At 34.0% G+C, this 21,461-nt stretch overlaps 1 protein-coding gene across 3 annotated transcripts in view; it reads left to right on the top strand.

The window, feature by feature from the left end:
* The window catches only part of PCLO (piccolo presynaptic cytomatrix protein), a 421,109-nt gene that overhangs the window by 363,169 nt on the left and 36,479 nt on the right, over positions 1 to 21,461 (top strand). For all 3 annotated transcript variants that reach the window (XM_073238908.1, XM_073238910.1, XM_073238909.1), the window contains 2 exons: positions 14,308 to 14,446; positions 18,594 to 18,667. In XM_073238908.1, coding sequence (XP_073095009.1) covers positions 14,308 to 14,446; positions 18,594 to 18,667 — 213 coding nt within the window. The remainder of the gene's footprint in view (positions 1 to 14,307; positions 14,447 to 18,593; positions 18,668 to 21,461) is intronic.

Raw genomic sequence — 21,461 nt, forward strand, 5'->3', positions numbered from 1 at the left:
GCATGACTATAAATATGTTGCATTGTGATAAAAGTTTAAATTGCTCACAATTTGAGTTAGCATACCACTTGGAATGTAGTTCAGTTTTGTTGCATATTATTTTAAGTGTAACTTTTTAAAAATTCAGTGGATTTTGAAAATTCTTAGAGGAAAGTAAAGGAAAAATTGTTAATGTGCTCATTCACCTTTACACGGTGAAAGTTCTCTCTTGATCCTACAAACAGACATTTTCCACTCATGTTTCCGTAGTTGTTAAGTGTATCAGATATGTTGGGCATGTGAATATCCAAGTGCCTGTGTAATAAATAAAGTATCTTTATTTCATTCATAAACTCCTGGGTTCTGAGCCATTGTTATATGATGCAGCTTAAAATGAGTGTGTCAGTTTTTGTTTTCTCATTTGATTTCTTGCAATAGAGTATTTGTAGTTACTGGCTCCGTTGCTAGTAAGGGCTGTTATGATAGAACATGTGGGAATAGAACAAAGTTCCATGTCATAGACATTATAAGCTAGGTAGAAAATTATTACCAAATAACAAGAATCAGAGCTTACATAAACATGTAAATAAATAATGGGGTTGGCTACCCTAGGCACTGCTTCCGCTGTTTCTTTCTCCCACATCTGATCTACTTCCCCATCTTCTCAGGTTCCTGGAGAGAAGAAGACAAATCCTATGAACCCTGGCTCAGGAGATACATCTAAACTTGATTCCATAGCTGTATTCAGAAAGGAAAGCAAGTTCATATCTGTCCCTAATTTGACTCCAGCATCTGTGGAGTTTTCCCCAAGAGAGTGACACCGCCAGTGACAGGAATCAGACCAGGGTGATGATAAAATTATGGTCAAATGTAGTGCAAAAACATGTATAAAGTAAAAGTTTTTTAAAAAACAAGAGAGTGGCGTTTGCCCTCTTAAGTCCCTTCGAAACCTAAAATACTTGATTTTATGCTTCTTTACTTTCCACAAAATTAAAATCAAGCCTCATCCTTTCCTGTTGTATTTCTCTTTCTCTCAGAAAATTTAAAATTTTAATACAATCTTATCCCAGCAAGTCAGCATTTAGGAGCAGTGGAAATGTATCATGTATGTGGCCATGCAGAGCACAAACAACTGGGATGTGTCTTGAGTTAGCCAGGTAATTAAGGAAACAATTAGCTTAAACATTAAGGTAATTCTGAATCTGTATATACTCAGCCCAGTTTATAAATTTCCACCAAAGCCACAATTTCCCTTTTTCAGTTAGCTTTACTTTCTAAAAGTACTTAAAATTCCACCTCTCACCTTTTCTTTCAAGTAAGTTCAGTTGGTTTCTTAATGTTATTCATTTTCTTACTTCAAATATGCCATAATTATAAATGTCAAAGTAGTCAAAGGTTTTCCTTATTTCACACTCTGTATTTAATTATCGTAATTTAAGTATTACTATGTAATATTTCATCTGATTTCTTTTTCTAGCTAGGGTTCTTAAAATCTGTAGCAAAATGTGTTTAATCCCCTTTCTTTGAATAATGCTCTGATAGTCTCATACATTTCAAGTGCTGTGATTGAACCTTAAAGTCATTCTTCATTGAAAGTTACAATCAAAAGGAAACCAAAATAACATAGTGTGCTTTCTTGTTTAATTTTGTTCTAATAGCTGAAAATAAAATCCTGTTTTCTAAAATATATTATTTCCCTACTACTATAAATGTACGAAAAATGTAATTCAACTATTCATTTGCCAAACAACTAATAGCAAACATATTATAGGACTAAACTTATGTTAAATGACATATAATTAGTTTAAAGCTTAGAAAGAAAAAATTGGTAAGAGATGTAAACATATAAAGCCAGTAAGTTCCTGTTCATGAACTGCACTTTACATGGTTGGATAAAAGTCTTGCATTTCAAACCTCACAGTGGAGTTCATGTAATCTCATCTAAAATGAACACCCTGCATTTGAATAGTTCTTCACATTGTAAAAGTGTTCATCACCCATTTTTTCATTTTATCACACCTAGTAGATGTGATATTCATTGCAAATATTCTTAGCCCTGTTTTCTGAGTGAGCAATCAGCGAGTCAAAGGGCTTGCATATCTAATAGAGGAATACACAGCTAGAGACTTTCAGAATTGGCAATATAACCCTTGTCTTGTTGCTTTTTAATACATCGGCAAGCCTTTGCTTTTTAAATACATTGGCTTCTTCGTAGTCAAAGTCTCCTGATGTCAGTGAAAACAAGTGTCATTTACTTATTATGATGTATCACTCTGGTTCTTACAAATGATTAGAGATGGCTTGAAATTATGGCAGAATACAATTTAGACTTGCTCTACCTACGTGATCCTCTTTTCTGAAGGCTGATAATTTAGCTCCCACAAACCAAAGAAATAAAACCCTCTCACTTCACAAGCTCAATGCATCAGTAAAGCAGGGTTTTTTGAGGGGCCTGTGTGTACATCTGCAGTCATTTCTATCAAGGGTGATGAAGTTGCCCCTAAAGAGCTTTTCAAATATTTTTTGTGAGCTTCTTAGTAGATTTTTTCTTGAAGTAACATAAAATATGGGTCAAGCGAGAATTACGGAGTGAGCCAGAAGGGACCCTTTTTCTCCCTCTGGGGTTTTGTTTGCATGCTAGGAAACCTGAAGAGAAAGATTAGACATATTGTGCCACATCATCCTGATGCCTAAACAACTCTCTGTTTATATTTAGAAATCACTGGAAATGTTTTTTTCTCAGCCAATTGGTTTGGTTGAACACAGGCAATGCCATTTCAGAAGGTGACATCAACTAGGGAAAAGAGTTTAAAAAATCATTTGTTTCTTTGAACCATACAAAACTAAAGACAAAAGGAAGCATTCTTAAGACCTTGAAACTTAATTTAGCTGGCATCAAAGATATTACATTTTAAGTGCAATTTTAATTCTTGAGCTATTTTTGCTTGATACTAAGAGTTTAGGCAAGTTTTAAGTTTAGAAACAGTAGTACACAATGAGTAGAAATAGTCTTCCACCCTAGGCAGTAAGATAAAAGCCATTGGGACATGTTGGGAGATTAGGTGAGAAGATAAATCATTGAGTAAATTGTGTGAGGGTATTGTAATAGAGAGTTCCTTGGTGTGACTGAATTGTAGGCAAAAGCTTGAAGCTACTTCCACAGATCGCTGCTGGGAACGCCACTTGCAATCAGGCTCTTTTGCGGCACCTGTCAAAGAAGAATTTCCTATCCATATGTTGTGGTGACCTCTTACTAAGCTGTCAGTCTGTGCGAACTGTGCTCTTGGCCAGATGGTAGTGGGAGGCTGGGCTGGGATGCAGGGTGGGTACTGGAAGCAGAGGGAATGGCTGGTTACAGAAGGCGGTAGCTAACCAGTGTCCCATTCTTTTCTGACCCAAAGTAGGTGTCACTTTTGGTCAGAAAGACTTTACCAGTCTCTTTCTGAAAAGGAGAGGGTCCAAAAGGGAAGCAAAGGAGAAATCAGAGGAGAAATCAGAATCAGTTCATTTGGAGGTCCTCTATAAAGCATGGAAGAAGCTAATAAAAACAGACTTACATTCCTCATTTCAGTGTGTTCCTTCAAGAAAAAAAAGAAAAGAAAGGAAGGAAGGAAGAAAAGACAACCTTAAAAAAAGAAAACCTTGGGTAGTTTTAAAAGAATTGAAACTGAAATTAGGTGAATGCAGCAAACATCCAACAAAATCTGTGCGAATAATTTCAGCTTTCAAAGTTCTGTGCCTATTTCTCTGGGGACCAGAGTTTTCTTTCTTTGCTGTCTATGATGTCAAAATGCTTTTCTAAAGTCTTGTTTTTTTAAGGGTCCCCATATTTTCTTAGAATTATTAACTATGCATTTCCAAAACTTTCTGTAGTCATGTAAAATTTATTGCCTGAAATATCTCTTCTATACATGCAGAGTCACAGACAGTAAGTGTATAGTTCTGACCATTTTATGGACTTTCATTCACAAAGGTGACTCCAGGGACTGACCATCAATGGCACTTTTGTTCTTTTCTGGTAGTAGCTATAGTTTCCAGCAACCCATTGACATAAAGTTTGTCTGCTTCACACTGGAGATTTAAATCTCATTTCATTTGATGTGAATAACAAGACCACCTGGCCTCTCTCAGTATCAGACGTGGTTCCAGGACTACTGCACCTGAGTCAGCTGTTCTAGCTGCAAGCCTGTGTGACTGGGTGTGACTGTTAACACAGGATTTGAGAAGAAGAAAAAGACCTAATTTTAATTTGCCAAAGTCCCTTACATACGATTTATGACACATCTTTAACAAAGTTAATTTTTAAAATGTAAATTACTTGGGCTTGAGGAAATTATTGTCAGAAAATGGATTTATCAAATTCTTCAGAGTAGGACCCTGAGGAAATGAGTCAGGCAAGTAGGTGCTGCTGGAGGAAAGCAATGAGAAGCATGGAGCTGAAGAAGGCTGCTGGGGACCCAGTGCAGGACCCCGGGGAGAGGGTGCTACATGAGCATGGATTTGGGCATGTCACCACCCGGGTAGGTGGGATCAGGGGACAAGGGGAAATGCTCCTGAGAGAGGCAGAGGAATGCCAAAGGCACCATCTGGCTACTTGACACTATTGCCTAAATCCAAATATCTGACTACCCGTGAATTACTTGATTTTCTTCTGCTCTTCATCTGCATGCAATACATCATGTAAAACCATGGTATTTCACCCATTCTCCATTCTGCAAGATAAGCTTGTGGGGGAGTGGGGACTTAGGGGAATGAGATAGGGTAAAGGAGTCTTCATGTGTACTGGGCTAAACTGTGATGATAATCCCTTTTTCTTTTTATTTTATTACTATGTTGAATATTATGAATATACAATTAATCATTGAGGAGCCAAAGAAAAACACAGATTTTAAATGAAAACATTAGAAATACAGAATTTTGGTTGGAACATTTTTTAGTTAGGAATAGGAATACCATAGGTATAATCATAGTTTTATGCCTCAACATGTTTTAAGATATTGAAAGATAAAAATTAATTTAATTGATAGTTTAAATAGAAACTAATAAAAATACTGATAACTACAAATCAAACAAGAACAGGTACATTTTTAAGAAGAAAATGCTTGATAAAAGGGGCATAGGTCCCTATTTTTTTAACATATAAGAAAGATGGTGGAATAAAATTTCTGCTAAAAAGTGCACAGAAGCAATATCTGCCTTTATTCTTTAACATATTTCAAACCCAAAACCACATTGTCTTAAGTTCTGTAGGTCACAATATATTTTTATCTGATGCCTTGTAAAATGAATTTGGAATCTATATATATAGAGAGATAATAAAAAATGGACATTTTTATGGAATGTGATTCAAATTTCTTTCTATATAGATCTATTGAATACTTTTAGTTCGTTGTAAAGCATTCTTGTTCCTAATGACATTTCATGAAGTAAATAACTATGGAGTAACTATTTTGACTCCATCCAACCATTAATGTACAAGGAAATTAAGAAAACTTTATATAGAGTAAACCCTTTTTGGAAGAATTTGCATTATTTTATGCCTGCCAAATGTCATTATATATTCTGGTTTTCTGCCTGCCATAAAGTATTTTTTATAAGCAAAAAAGAGACAAGCAAATTTTTATGATACATATAATTTTTAGTTCAGACCTTATACTTCTAGAGTTGTGACGTTCTGGATAGAACAAGTTCTGAAGAAGTTTAGAGAAGTTAAAACAGTTAATAATATAAATTATAAATAATAACAAATATCCTCAAGTAAGGCTACCAACTTAATATTTCTTTAGTATAAAAATTACAAAGACACCTCTCTTTAATGAATGATTGTCATGTATACAGTGGTTTAAGATGACTGCCAAAGAGCCAGGCTAATTGGTTTCTTCTCATTTTCACAGTTAATACTTCATTTCTGTTACTGTAACTCTAGATCAGTAATTCTCAAAATGTGTCCATCGACCCCTAGGGGTCCCAGACTCTTTCAGGGCTCTACAAGGTTCAAAAAATTCTTAAGAATATACTAAGATACCATTCACCTTTTTCACTCTCATTCTTTCTCAAGTGTTCAGTGGAGTTTTCCTACATTTACATGAGGTGTCATGACATCATTATTTTGATGGCTACTGGAATACGTGCTTGATGATTACATATCTTAACTTTTCCTTAATTTTGAATATGATAAATATTGATAGGTATAACTCACATGAAACAAAGTTCTTTGAGGAATTCAATAATTTTTAAGAATACAAAGGAGTATTGTGATAAAAATGTTTAAGAAACACTGATCCATACCTATGAGCAATCATAATTTTTCCAATAGCCAAAAATACTGGATAAGTAGAGGTTTCTTCCAAGATATAATTATCATATTTGTCTCTAAATTTCCTATGCCTTATATCTCATATCAGATTTCAGAACTGCTTCTTTCTCATTTAATGGTAATCTATAATTATGAAGATTGATAAGTGATTCTTCTTTATTGTCTTATTTAAAATATATTATTGGTGATATTTAGATTAAATTATGATTATATGTCCATATTTATACTTTTAACTTTCAAAATTTGAAGGTAAGTTGCCTCTAGCTTTTAATCAAATTGTTGCCTACCTAAAGTGTAGTGAAAGGGAGTGTTATAAAGGTAGAGTAAATTTTTGTGGTGTCCCATTATTGAAATTAAATTTTATCAGAAAAACGTTATTTATAAATTATTTGTTCTTTTTATCTTCTATTGTGTTATCTAATTACTGGTGCTATATGTTGCAAATTAATTGTATTGCATAAGTAACAATTGAAAACCTGAAGATCATCACCTTGATTCAAATTTGAGGAAAAATTAAGTTTCTTTCCTCTTACCTAATTCTTGATCCTTAATTGAGTGTATTATTAATAACTAAAGTTAAAATGGGAATTCTCAAAGTATATTTATCATTTATAGAAAATACCTGAATTACATGTATTAGTTGCTCTTTTATTCATATTCATATGTACATTTGTTTTGTTTATTTTTTTGGAATGAATGTTTTATTCCATAACCTCTTCAAAGTGTTAGTGATACTGCAATGAACAAAAGAGACAAAAATCACTATTCCTGTGACTATCCCATCCTAGTGATATTTCTTTAATAACCAATTAAAGTTATCTGGGAAGAATTCTGAACAATGAGAAAAGTGAGTTTTTCTACCTTCAACTAAGATTGAAAAAAGAAAGCTGCAAGTGGTCATTCAGTTAAATTATATGCAGTCAAATATGTTTAAATCTGGAAATATAATTAATTATATATTTATTTGTTCTGGTTTTGTTTCTCATTAATGGTCTTTATAGTCCACTGAAATATAATCAACCACAGGAGGACAGAAAGTATTTGGAATTGATCTATTTGGAGAAGGTAGAGAGATAAATGATATTAAGTTGTTTTGTCCCATTTATGAAATAATTGTCCAAACTCTTTCTGTGGCCATTGACAACATTGGAATAACATGAAAAATGGCACTCAGTGTTTCAGCATTGGTCGTATAAACCAGTCTGCTACTATTATGTTGTATTTATTTACACTGGAAATGTATTTTTATAAAAATCAAACTATTTGGATTCCATTTAAGGGCAACATCATTGTTATCAAAGTATTTGTGATTTAAATTACCAGTTTCAGGATTATCTAAAGCTTTTTTCAAAACCGACCATTTTTATAATTACTTTCTACTCAAACAATCCCACATATTTTGCAAACAAATTGAAAGACAGAATACCTCTATTTCAAAGGAGAATGAAATGCACATTGAAAAATTAAGAGTTGCCCTTGAAAAGTTTATGTAGATCTTGAATGTTTTTTTCTTTCAAAAAATAAGTATGATTGCCCTACTACTGATCTTTTAAAGATAAAGATCTTCGCTGTGTTAAAACAATTGTTAGCATTTTTTTAGCACAAAACCAAAACTTGGTATTTGATAAATTCTTTAATCATTCTAATTACTTGAGCATAGCTGGAATTATAATCTAAATGTATTTACTTTCTTAATTTCATTTATAATAACATCTTAAACTTTTTTTCATTATTTACCATGAAATGTTGGTCCCCAATTAAACCATATTTAAGTGACTTCTTCCAAAACCAGTTCTAAACCAAAAATACCTTTAAAAAGGAAGATGTACTTAAAAGGCAACATTATAGCATAAATGCAAGGATTATAGTATACTGAGCCATCACATATTATATTTACATAACAAAGAATCCTCTCTATCATGTTATTAGTTAAACTAACTTTACTCTCATTCCATTTAAATACATTTTATATTGAAGTTATGCATTATTAACTTTTGTTCCCTGAAGTGATCGTTCATCTTATTATCTACAAAGCTATAGAGAATGGATGATTGGTTAGTACAGGGAATACCTGCAAATTACTGACAGCATTAGATAAAAAACAGATTGAACTGATCCTTAAAATATCTTGAAAAATTAAGTCATAAGGCCAATGGGAGCAGAGAGGGAATAGTGTGACATGATTAAGAGCTTTACCACCTTTATGGGACAGAGGAAATAGAGGCATTATAGCTCCATCTTCCTCTGAAAAGCTACTATGTGAACACGGGGGTCTCTTAAGGGACATATTTTGGTGTTTATAGGGAAAAAAGATATACTCCCACATCCATTTCTCATGGTTTGTTATAACTCATTATAACTTGTTATAACATATGTATATATATTCACCAATATTTTGTCATTTAAAAAAATATTTCAGTGACATCCTTCCTTCTCTGTCCCAAACAAGGGTTTACAACTGACTTACATAGAAGTCAGTTGTCTGTTATCTGTACATTTATTTGTGAAAACTTTTAATTTAGCAGCAAGTGAACACTCCCACAAATATTTGTATTGAAACTACTTATGCCATTTTTCTAGTGTCTGGCTTCTTTTATATTTTTCTAAATTGGAAATGAATATTACTGAAGTAAATTCAGAAAGAAAATTAAACTTTTTAAAGACCTTGTAAGATGCACCACCTCTTCTTAAATTAATATCCCTGAACTCTAATTGGAAGCATATAAAAAAATGTGATTAGCCATAATGCAAGGGAGTGCCTCCCAAATAATGCCTGTCTTAATGAAACTTAAAACCTGATATATTCAGGTCCACATTCAAAACAAATCAACAGATGAGATAAAACTGTAAAATCTGTTCGGTAAAAATAACAACAGAGATAATGACAATAATAGAAAATAGAGTGAAAGGCAGCAGGGAGAAAGTAGAAAAGGTCACTAAATACCATAAATAAAAGACAGCTAAAGAAAAAAATATGCGTGCTATAAACACAATCTCTAAAACAGCCAAGTAGTTATTTTAGTTCTACTATTAAACTACTGGAATAAACAAAGGAATTATTGATTGATTTAATTCCAAACAGTTGATCATAAAACCCTATAGATTGTATCTATTAAGATAATACTGTATTAACCAAATAATTTAGGAAATTGCTGCCCACCTACATTATAGTTTATTCCTGAAACATTTGGAAATAGATTTGAGCTGGACCACAGATATAAAACCACTGACAGAACATAGTAGGCAGCAAAGCTGTATACATTCCAAGTACCAAATTCTAAGGCAGGCAGAGACTCCGCAATCTTAATTAGAGACAACTGGATGTAACAGAAAGAAAAGTGGATTAGCACTGTTTAGTTTTGATTCTTTCCTTTCTCACATTTATTAGTATGTGACCTGGACAAGTCATTTCATCTTTCTAGGGCTTAGTTTTTCTATAGGGGAAATGATGGTTCTGGAGTGGTTATCTCTAGACTCAAAAGCTTTTAATTTCCATGGTTCCGTAATTTATAGTCCAGTCCACAGCTCTGTTCCACGGACTCTGAGCACAGTGCTGCCATCATGTGGTAGGAACGGTGATAGCGCTGCATTTTTCAGTGGAGGGGAAAAACCTACAGAGCTGACTGACTGAAGACAGACGTGCAAAAGAGCTACCACCAGGTTTATGGGGTTAGCCACCGTGGAGTGATAAAACAAAATGATGTCTAACCATGTAGCATTCAAAGACAATTAAGAGGTCAAAGAATGATTTACAACATATTGAATTGCCTCACAGAAGATGAAATTTGTTTACCTGAAATGCTTTCTCAAAAACTCAGTCATAACAAGGAGTCAACACTCTAGGTCATTCTTCCAGTACAGGAACCTGCTCTACATGAATGGCTGCCTTCCAGCATGTGTTTGTGGGATAGTCTTTCTTCTAGTTGGTACTTGATAGTAAAAGTAGAAATTCAAAATAGAAACAAAAAATATGCTTTATTAAATAAACCTCAATTGCTCTGTAAAATAAACTTTCCTCATAAGTAATACATAGGCACATAATGTATTTATATATAACAGGTGTGATTTCTAAAAACAATTTAGGAAATTGGAAGAATTAAGCAGAGGTAGAATATTCTTAAATCATTAATTTTGAAATCATACAATTTTAAACCATATCCATGGTCTGTGATGAACTTTTTGAAATACACAAAGCTATGCTCTACCATGTTTCGTGTATTATTAAATAATTTTTCCAATCAAACCAGCTTTGGGGGTGACTGGGAAAACAATACATCTAGTTGAGTAGTCACATTTTTCTATACAGTAGGACAGATTAAAATTGCATCTAGGACTTTTAAAACTACAAAAAAATATTGTGCAAAGTTTCTTTGACAAAGCACATGAGGGGAAAAAAACTCCCATGTCAAGTGGCATGGTTGATGAGAAGTTTATGGTTCATATAAAACACAGCTAGATAAAAAGTGAAATCTCTACCAAATTATTCAGATGTTTTAGTTTGATTAAGGGGAAAATTCTTAGTTTATTAGTAGTATTAGTAGTAATACTTAATTACGTTTGCTTCAGCATAGTTCCAAGATAAACTTTTAAGAAGACGACTGTGGAGAAAACAGAAACTCTGCCTCCACCAAGCGCATGAATGTAACTACAACGGTAAAAAGTGGTAGTTGCCAGTTACAGATACGTGATCTTGTGCTATGAGAGTGAAGATAAGAGGACCGTTCATTTCTGACTGGGAAGATGAGGAGAATGCATGAAGCAGGCGCTCTCAGAGCTGGGCCTTTACTGTTATAATTTTGATATGAGAAGGTGACAGGGACAGAGGAAAGCATAACAAAGTTGGACAGAACCTCCTTAAGCTAAAGCTCAGAAGAAAGCAGGCCAAACCGAAAGAGTCAGAGTGCATGGTCTGGGTGGGCTTCCATGCAAAGCCCACAGAAAGGAAGCATTACAGGAGATACATTGGGAAGGAGCAGATGATAAAGGACTTTGAGATGCAAACTAAAGGTTTTGACTGAAATATGAGATGTCTTGAAATTACATTAAGATTCAGGTTCCAATATTAAGACCTAAATGCATTTTAGTCATTAAAAAGTTTTCAGTAATGCAGGTTTAGCTGAACTTAATAGAATTGATATGTACTTATTTGGGGGGGCATTTCAAAAGAAAGAATTAGTAAACATGTTATTTCCAGTATCTGGAGAGAACTACTAAAATACTTTGGTTCTTGGCATCAGTTTATCAAAACTTCTGCATTTCTATGTTTAATTGCATTTTGTGCTATATAGACAGAGCCCAGTAAAAAGCAAAGGTCATTCTGCATTTTAACTGAATTCATTTTCAGAAACTAACTAAATATCTCTACTCTATATTTACATACCAGGTTGAGAAGAAAAAATTCAATAAAGCACCAGATGTTTTAAGATAATGCCAAGTATCATTTATTTGAATTATTCATCTAACTTCTAACTGCCCGAATTTCTATGACTCAACATTACATGTAATTTTATTTTCGAAGATGTTAGGTAGACTTGAACTTAGTCCAGTATATGTATATGTCTCCTAGATTTAGTTTTCTTTCTTTTCAAATTTCTTATAAAGTATTTGCCTGCATTTCAATTGACAGCACTTGTTCAGACTTTCCAAATGAGATTTCTGTTCACCTAGACAAGATGAAAAACATTCTTTCCTCAAATCTATTCCTAGCCTCGTTCAATTCCTCTTATATCATTTTACATTCTATACATATCTACAATTTCTCAGAAGAGGAATAGAACTAGAAATTGCACCAGGTAAAATCATAATTCACAAAAGACAAGACTGAATATTTTAAAATGTAAATAAGGCATCCTGTCTGTAATGTAGCTAGTTTGATATATTGTGACATTGCTCTTGGATAAAAATTGTTTTAATTTAGTAAAAGTAAGTTGACTTAAATGTACATATTAATTAATGTTTGCCTTTAAAAATAATATATTGAGAGTTTTCCAGTTGATGAAATTACAGTGTTTCCTTCAGTATCATCCTAAAATATTAACAATTTTTTGGTTGGATTATATAATGTCAGTCAAAGTATGGCAGCATTCCTTTGCTTACAATCAGTTGACTAATCTGACTTATTATGTGGTTGATTATACAGTTTAATTCACTTCATAAATGTTCATAATTTTTATGTCATAGTCATATCACCTTTACATTGTTAAGTTATCCTTTTAAAAAGTCCTCTTTTTAACAGTAATTACACCATCAGGGTTTCCTCTACATTAGTTGAAGAAAATGTTGAACAAACATAACTATTCTGTTTCTATATGTTCTATGCATTACTAGTAATTCATTGGTGACTGGCTATTTAACAAGATCCAAGCCTTTTTCTAAAGAGCTATTCCCAACTTACAGACACCTGATATATAATTTACAAACATTTCCTATTTCCCTGTTCTGAGAAAGTGACCACACTATCACTGGAATAGATGTCATCCAAAGTCCTGGTGATTTCAGAGAATATGTTGTTCTGAAATGGAAGGAGGGAAAAAAGTGGGGAAAAGCTAAAACCTTTGGAAGACTTGATCCTGACTACCCTGATGGTGCACTTCCTCTCACTCACAATGTTCATATTTTTCACTTCATTTGGTTATATTGGTTATATGAAAATTCCACCAGATTAAGAATCACTGTGTTTGTATACATCTCCTTAAGAAGAATGTAAATATCTTAGGATCATTACCAGCTCTTCACCAGGTAGTGTGAATCTATATGTCTGCTTGAGAAACTCCTGATTGAACAGAGGTGTATTTATGGCCGGGAGAGACTCTATGTGGTTTTGTAGCCTAGAATGTGTCTAGAATTAGAAGAGAATAGGCAAATTCACTGTTAGGGGCTATGTCTGCTCAAAGGCAGTAAGAAGCAGCCATGGACAGTGAAGCCCTGTAGAGGAGGTCTTCTGGGGTGTGGTACATCAAACCACAAGATGAAGTGAGTTACTCAGCACTGACCACCTCACTCCTCATAGTCAGGCTTCTGAGGGGGCATCATGGACCCCGTTAGTTTCAAATGAGGAAATTGAGATATCTTCGATTGCCTCCAGAATGAGTTGGGATTCAAAACCACATCGCTATGATCAAAAGTCATGCTCTTAAACCCTGCCCGTGAGGCAGAGGACAATTTCAGAACTCTGCCTAGAGAAGTTTGTCTCCTCCGAAGTAGATGTTTTCTTTTCCTTCTTTTTGCAGCAAAAGTTCCTTCCAAGTCTCCTCTGATCTAGGAGTACTCCCCTAACAATGGAGTACTCCTGCATAATTTACAGCACAAAATTATCATGTTTTATGGGAATAGGGATTCTTATATCCACAAAATCAAACTCACGGCATTTTTTGAACGAGTCCCAGTCATCAACTAAGAAATGCCTGCCCGAAACAAATACTTTAAAATTAAAAACCTCCTGGAGAGAGTTGGTAGAGCTACACACAAGCAAGCACCCAATTTTCAATTGCTTCTTGAAACTACCTGTTCAGTTTTGCATCTTCACTTCTCAGGAAAAAAACAGGTTATTGATAACTAGTAGGAAAATAATTAAGTAATTTTTCCTTATCCTGCTGCCTCCAGCTACGCAATTCTTTCTAAAGTCCTTTCTCCATGAAATAGCCCAAATTCTTAAGTGTTTGGCACATCATTATTGCAATACCATACAAATAAGCCACAAAAGTAATAATAATTATAATTATCATAATAGACTGCTTACGTGCTATTTAACTCCGTCTAAAAATATGATGGGTTATCCTTAGAAGTGATTGTTTTTTCCTTCATGTCCAATAAAAAGAGTCAAGACCTTCAGTGTTGCCACTGAGCATTATTGGTGAAAGAAAAGAAAATGAAAGGCAGGTTAAGAAATGTGAGGTTCTTGCTAGAGACGTTTCTTTGTACATGTGAATAAAGAAAACGTAGGGTTATGCACTTGGGGATCAGTGGGCATGCCACTGACTGTCTGTGCTGTCCACTCTTCCCGCACCATGCAGCCAAGCCCGCCACTCACCGGCCTGCGGAGAGCTCGGCGTCCGGCCCCACGGGCAGCAGCTTCGGGAGCGGGCACGGCGCGGACAGTGAGGCAGGCGGCGGCGCCGCGGGGGACGCCAACTTGTTTCCTCTTCCAAGGATGTGAGTGCTCCTTTTTTTATTTTTCACTGCAAAGTTAACAGCACCCATGAGTAAGCTTTTCTTAACATTTAACAGGAAATAACTAGATAATTATCTAATTCTGAGTCATTGTCCCTGAAGGACTTCAACTGTTTATGCCTACATAAAAAAATAATAAATATACTGTTCAGGAAAGATTGAGTTACTTGGGTTAATTCTAGAGACCAATGCTGATCACCACCAAGACCGCTTAATCAGTACAATCTGCATTTAATAGGAAAACGGCTAAATGATAACTTGGCCATGGCTGAATCAAGTTCAGAGCAGTATACTGATGCTTTAATCACATACTGACCAAACACAAACATTATTGGTATTTGAGATTAAGTGAATTTGCTTTGAATCAGGAGAGGTTGAAACATATTGAAAGAACTCATGTATCATATTTGAAATAGAAAATACATTGGGCTACTCAGAAATTACTTTTCAGTTATAAATCTCAATACAATTAAAATGGAAGGTTCCATTTTTTCCATGGAATGTTTCCATATTTTCTAGAATAAATATCAAGTCATATCTAGGTCCCTGAGTAGATACTCTTGGAATAAATTTGTAAGATGTTAAGCCTCAAAAAAATCATATTGCATGCACATCAATGTAAAACTAAAGCAGATTGTGTTTAGAATGTGTTAGGATAGGTTTAGTCGTATTGGTGGCAAAATTTAGCAGCGTGCAGATAAATATGTGGTTATGTTTGTTCCAATATCAAAACCGAAACTTGCTGACCTTCCCTTCTCCTGCCAGGTAAGTAGTATTCTACATTATCAAAACCACCACTTCTGGCCATCCAGCTGCAGGATCCAGGCCAGGGCGGGTCCAGCCTGCCGCCTAGTTTTTTTCAAGGGCTGTGAGTGAAAAAGCAGCTTCTGCGTTTTTAATGTTTGAGGAGGAAAAAAAAAGGAAAAAGAGTAGTGTTACTTGGCACATGAAAATGATATGAAATTGAAATTTGAGTGTCCATAAATTAAGTTTGTTAGAGCGCAGCCACACCTGCTCGCTCATGTCTTACCTAATGCTGCTTCTGAACACAGGGGTGGACTTGCCTATGGTTGCCTCAGAGACCCTTCCAAGCATTTACTATCTGACCCTTTACAGAAAGAGTTTGCAGACCCTGGTCTGTGCCCTTGTTAAAAATTCTTTCTCGTTTCCTCCAATGTTGAGTCAAGCCTTCTCTGGGAGTAGAACTTTAACGTATGTATGTCAATGTTTTCATAAATCTTTCCTTTTGATTCCCGGAATTTAGGTAATGGCTCAGTTGACAAAGCAAAATAATGGGGAAAATGGATGTGTACAGCAAAAATATGTTTATTATGTGATTTTCACTTACATTTTTCCTATTTAAACTGATTAATTATTGGATTACCTGTCCATCTATTTTTTTTCTTTCTTTTTTTTTGAGATTTAGGCTATGGATTCAGCAAATATTTGTGTTTCATCAGTTCCTTTTTATTAGAAATTATTTCTAAAAGGAGACTAATTTCATTAATCTCCATCTCTGATGATCTAGTTTGAAGAGAATTTCAACAAATTCATCACATTCTTCTCTCTAAGCTGAGTATCACATGAATTTGCAAAGGTTTTAAGCCACACATCACGTGATATCTTCCCAAATTTTCTGTCATTCAAAATATATAATTTAACACTGATGAGAAAATTCTAACTTCCAAAGAGAAAACTGCATTATTCCCTGAATATCTGAATGTGTGAGCTACAAGTAGATTATGTATGTTTTACATACATACCACATTCCAACTTTTTTTCCCATTTTCCTGTTTGTCTTATAAATCAAAGCCTTTCAAAACCACTAAGATGGCTACTGTTTTGCCCTATGAGCATAAAGAAAATTCTCTTTCCTAAAGCATTACAGATTATTTGTAAGAAGCAGTATTTGATATTTCTTTCATATGGGCTTTTGTGCCTAACACATTTATTTCATGGGCAAACAAATGTTCAATAACTATTTGGAGGTTGATTAACAAATATGAATTATAAACTGTGTAGACAGAATGTTATGAGCTGAAGACTGTTTATTGGGAATTCTGGAAAAAATGCATCCTTCAAAGAACCCACAGTTACATTTCCTTTGCATTTCATTTAGCTTCACAGCTGCAAGACTTTTCTGTATGATCACAGAAATGCATTATTAAGTATATAATGTTAAAATCAGCTTTCATTTAGTGGTGAAGGCTGCCGCTGAATATCACCATTAAACTATGAAATATAAGACCCAAGAGCAAATAAAAAATTTTCAAAAATTAACTTTTACAATTACAATTACTAAAAATTATAATTATTTTGTTAAAATTGGGCATAGAATTGGTTAATAATTTTTCAGCACCCTGATCTAGATTAACACTACTAAAATGATCTTCACTTTCAATTGAGTTTCGCTCAGTAGCAAGGTATGTTGTTGCTTGCTCTACTAGTGAGAGCTAAAGGTGAAAGTAGTGATTGCTTACTAAGTTACTAAGCTTTTCTCCCTGTTTAATCCTGACAGAGCTGAGTTAATTTTTTTTAATCATCAACTACTTGCCCTGAATTTCACTGAAGCAATTACACAAATTGAAGTTTTGTGCATTGCTTAATCGACGTTTTTGCAAATATGTATTAAGATGCAGACTATATATGTATGTATATTTATGTGTACAAATATACATGTATGTTTTTGTATATACTCGGATACAAACTATATATTTGTGTATATATAGTCTAAATTTTTACATGCACTTAGTCTTACACATAATCACTTAATAAAAATTTGTGTTTAACCTTTGACCTAGAATTGTTCTAATAGTTCAATGTAATGGTTTTCAAAATAAAATAATTTCTGAATTTGCATCTGTTCCTTTTTTGATATATGCAAAACCACATAGAATGATAAGAGGATCTTTACAGAAGTTTTCAAGTAAAATATAATTGGATTCTTAAGAAATAGGTATGGTCACAGTTTCAATAAATTCAGCAAACCAAATATTTTTTTGGGAAGTAAGAATTAACTGTTAGTAAATTCTGCTATGCTAGAATTATTGTCTACAAAGTATAGTAGCAAGACATTCTTTTGTTCAAGTACCCTTTTTAACATAACACTTAAGTGTTTTTATTTCATCTTTTAAGAACATCTCAGAAAAGTGATGTTCTATAGTGCACCCATAAAGGCATTTCCAAAATCTTTTGTAGGCCATGTAACTTCTCCTCTGACTGAAGAAATAAGTGGCCTGTAGTCTTTTTGCTGAATTCATGGTACTTTGAGCACTGTACCATGAATTCTTCATCTATTTGACCTTCCAGAAAGTTTTGAGTCTAGAACTAAAAGTGAGTAGACTTGGGCTGAATTCTGAAGCTGTTGTTATATGCATACCTACCTAATTAATAGTTTACAGTTACTGAATCTTATGATGTTTTTCAGGCACTGTATTTAGCACTTTATATACATTTTCCATCTGATTTTCTCATACTGAAAAGGTCTTACTATTCTTATGTTACATACAAATAAAAGAAATAGTCTTCACCATGTTAAGTAGATTTGCCTTAGATGATACATGGCATGAAATAGCAAAGCCAGAAGCAGAGACCAAGCAGTCTGACATCAAAAGCCGATGTGCTAACACAGCTGAAAGCACAGAAAGGATCTGAAAGAAAATGACTAAGTGAAAGAAATAAAAATCTGTGTTATTACAATATTATTATGTTATTGGCTAGTTCAAAATTTGCCTTATCACCAAAAGATCTATACAGCTCTTCATAACAAAGTGTAAAGATATAAAAACTCTCCTCACTTCTTGAGTTAAAAATGGAAAAAAATGCCCCCTCCCCCAATTCTAAAACAAAATTTGAAAACTTATGATGGTCTGATGTTTGATAAATGGATCAACAGGTAAGACTGAATTTTGAGGAATTATATTTAGACTAAGTAGGAATAATAAAAACTTCCTATTAACATGAATTATTAGCATAAATTAACAATTTTTTGTGTTTATATTTGCTATTCAAGTAATTTATTACAGGCCTGAATATATAATGTCATTCTATTTTTTGTGAACTTGGCCTCCTCATTTGCATTTAGGAGATCCTAACTGAATATATAACCTATTATATTCTTTTTAAACAGAGGGAAGATGGGGCAGAATGGGCAAGATCCTGTAAAACAACCAGGAGTAGGAGTGGGGCTAGCAGACACTGAAGGTAAGTTAAAATTTATCATACTGGATTTTGGTTAAATCCATGTTACACTCTAAGTATTTGATTTGTTTTTCTTTTAATCTGAATGTAAATTTCTTAAGTACTAATGGAAAAAGCACTAGGAAGTAAGTCATCATTGTCTATATTATCTATGAAATTAGAATTATAACTTCATTTAACAATTCCCCAATGTCCTCATTGATATTTGACATTTAAGCACTTTGGGATAGTAAATATGTTAAGGAGAAAGAAGAATGAAAAGAATGACAGCAAAGAAACTCAAAAGACTTTCTCAAGGAAAAAAAAATCTACTTGAAATGCAAAACACTTTTACATTAAAATACCATGCAAATAGAAATTAAATCATGAAATCTTATTTAAGTCAATGGAAATCCTTATATATATGGAGTAGAGAGGAAACTAATGGTATAAACATTATTCTATAGAAAAAAAAATGACTTCCCTAACTTCTCAAGTGAAAAATATAATTTGAAATTAAACTTGGTTTTATTAAACAAATAATGAATGTGTTACAAAGGGGAAAAAAATCTTTAACTTGAGTAAACACATAATCAGTATCTGGAAGATGTGTGATGACTAGCTTATCTTTCATAATATTGTGACACGATCTGATAGCACTGATATCCTTCATGAATTGTACCAACCTCTCAGTAATTTTAACTATCCTAATTACTTTACACTGTTCTAAGTACTTTTCATGTATTATCTCATTTAATTCTTAAAATTATCTATGAAGGTAAATAATACTATATACTGGTTATACCTAAAAAAAGTACTGAAGTACAAACGTCACAGAGGATAAGAATAAGTGCCGTGAACTGAGGAAAATGTTACCAAATCACATGCTGTTAAAAAGCATGATTAATGACATGGTGTCACAAGGACATTATATGGGGAAAAAGGAGACCTAGATTTGAGTTTGAAATCCCATAACCTAACTTGCTACCTGACTTGTATCCTCAGAAACCTCATCTGACAAATGCTGCGTCTAAGTGATACCTAGTAGGTTTCTGTGGACTTAAGTGGATATCACATTTTTCTGGTTCTACTAAAAATTGTTCGGACTCATTCAAAGACTGTGCTTTGTCTAGTTATGGCACATCTCCAACTTCCATCCTCAATCCACCAATTCTTTCACCTACCCTGACTGCATAAACCCATCAACTCTCACCTATATGTTGATGAGTCCCAAATCTACCATCCAAACTCCCTGGAATTCAGGTTCAGATAGCTCATGTCTGCCAAGCACTTGTGTCCATCCAAGAAAATAGGAATCACTCTGAATACTTAAAATAGAGGAAATTTATGACTCTCAATTATTATATACTCAGGGACGAGCCTGAGAAACCAGGGGCTAGTGAAGTAGCAGAAGGAAGCTACTGTCTCTGTAGACTGGAGGCCAGTGAAAGTTGAGACCAGGACAAGCCTGTATTGCTGGGAGCAAGAGACCAAGAAGAGACACAGCAAATGCCAGAAATATATGCTGAGGCCAATAAGGAAAGGATGGGGAGAAACATCTCAATTTCTCCCTTCCTCCCATCCTCTAATCTCTGCTGGTGCTTGATTAACTCCACCTGGAAGCCGACTGACAGAGGGGCTTGGAAACATCCAAGAGGGCCCCAACTCCCAGACAAAGGCAGAAGAGACAGAGAATGCATCTGAGGGCACGAAGGTCTAGCACCAGCCCAGTATTTCACCCAGAGATCCCACGCATGCATGAAACTGCATATCCCCTCAACTTAACCCTCTTCTCCATTTTGCTTCTTTCTCCTCTGATACTCTTAACACCACTCACAAAACCTGTGTGAATTTACACCATAATTTGCATATTTTATCACATTTCCTTGATCTAAAGTTACTTGTTTCTATGCCTGTCTCCTCCATAAGGCTGAACAACTCCCAGACCAGAGCTATGGTTTATTCATCCTGGTGTCCCAGCACTTAGCAGAAAATCTTGCCCATAGAGTTGTTTCAACTAAGTTTATTGAGTGAATGAATAAACAATATAATCACAATGAATGAATAAAAATACAATCATACATAAATGTAATGGCCATTGATTTCGACATGCCTCTAGAATTCAGATATATGGAGAAGCAATTCATGTGTAGTTTTTACAGTTTTAGTTACTTAATTTCACTTTTCTTTTAATCTTAAAGTTTATAAATAAAATTATTTTAGTATGAATGTTAACAGCTGTCAATGAATAGAAAGTGTTCATCCTAATACAGCTCCTTCCTTCATATTAGTCCCACAGAAAACATTCTTGTTTTCCAAGAAGGAGCCAATCAGAGGTTACTTTATATTTTATTCAAGCTTATGAGTCAATATTTATATTTTAGTGAACCGACACTTTTCAACAATTAATCTCAGATTAGTTTTTGAGCAGAGGGTAGGGTGTTGAGGATGGAAACAAGATGGAATTTGTAATGTAATGTGGATCCTTTATAGTCATGTGCCTTTTTTGGTAACAATATTTTGACAGATTTTTTTATTAAGTTACTTCTGACATTTAGACAATAAGCAGGTTTGTAATTTATATATCTATATGAAGTTGGGCATGAATAGTTCTATAAGAGGTATAGAAAGAGATTGCTAATAATATGGAGAAGAAAAAAGCAAAAAATATTAAACCTTAAGAAATAATTTTAAATTAAAAATAATGTATAGACAGAGGATAGGGAGAAAATTATTTAATTAGACAAGAATTGATTTGTTTTAAGCAGATAAGAAGACATCAATTTTGTTTTTGTTCCCATAAATATACGGAGTCAAC

Source organism: Manis javanica, chromosome 6 (assembly GCF_040802235.1).
Source record: "Manis javanica isolate MJ-LG chromosome 6, MJ_LKY, whole genome shotgun sequence".
In the NCBI taxonomy this organism is placed as follows: Eukaryota; Metazoa; Chordata; class Mammalia; order Pholidota; family Manidae; genus Manis; species Manis javanica.